Here is a 651-nt window from a genome sequence, read left to right on the forward strand (position 1 = left end):
GCACTATATTTTGTGTAACTCAGGTAAAACATTTAATTGTAAAATTCAGACTTGTTTATGCAACAAACGTTAACATATATTTCTATACAGAGTAAAAGATCTGTTTTGTATAAATTTGGATAAGATTGCAACCACGCACAACCAATTAATACGCATTTGTACAATTTCTACTTCTAACATTTAGCTCCGGTACTTAGAATCTAAAATGTAACAATGCTTCTGTAGTATAACAGATTAGAAATACGGTTTCCTCGGTCGATGTGGTTTCAATGAGTGGAAAACTGGATTCGATGGGGACGATGTCGATCGACGGCATGTCAGCTTGTACCAAATCAATTCTTGGCTCGTTGATCTCCGGGATCGGCGGTTCCGGGCTGGTAAGAGCACTCGAAGTTGCCAGGCTGTCGGAACCATCGCTCCTCGGTCGAATTTCCTCCACATTTCCGGTCTGAGGTACACCCAGCCCTTCCGCGGAACCGACGGCGCTATCGACGCTGGGCGTCGACGTTCTCGGACTCTGCCGATTCGGACTATTCTGCGGTGTCGAGACAACAGGACTGGTGTCCCCTCGCCTTCGCGGTAACGTGCTCGCGCGAACATCCTTGTTGTCTGTGCGATTCGACGTGACTATTGGCTGTACTTTCTGTCGAT

The 651-nt window shown here is 46.2% G+C and overlaps 1 protein-coding gene across 3 annotated transcripts in view; it reads right to left on the reverse strand.

Moving 5' to 3' along the window:
• Nucleotides 1–8: 8 nt before the first annotated feature.
• Nucleotides 9–651, reverse strand: part of LOC108631749 (BTB/POZ domain-containing protein 6-B) — a 41,897-nt gene continuing 41,254 nt past the window's right edge. For 2 of the 3 annotated variants that reach the window (XM_018035908.2, XM_018035909.2), the window contains exon 6: nucleotides 9–200. In XM_018035908.2, coding sequence (XP_017891397.1) covers nucleotides 174–200 — 27 coding nt within the window. In that variant the 3' untranslated portion in view covers nucleotides 9–173. Of the gene's footprint in view, nucleotides 243–651 lie in introns of all 3 variants that reach the window. The other variant, XM_026819127.1, reaches the window with a different exon arrangement.

The sequence above is a fragment of the Ceratina calcarata genome, unplaced genomic scaffold (genome assembly GCF_001652005.2).
Source record: "Ceratina calcarata isolate Rehan_Ccalc_2016 unplaced genomic scaffold, ASM165200v1 scaffold93.2, whole genome shotgun sequence".
Classification (NCBI taxonomy): domain Eukaryota; kingdom Metazoa; phylum Arthropoda; class Insecta; order Hymenoptera; family Apidae; genus Ceratina; species Ceratina calcarata.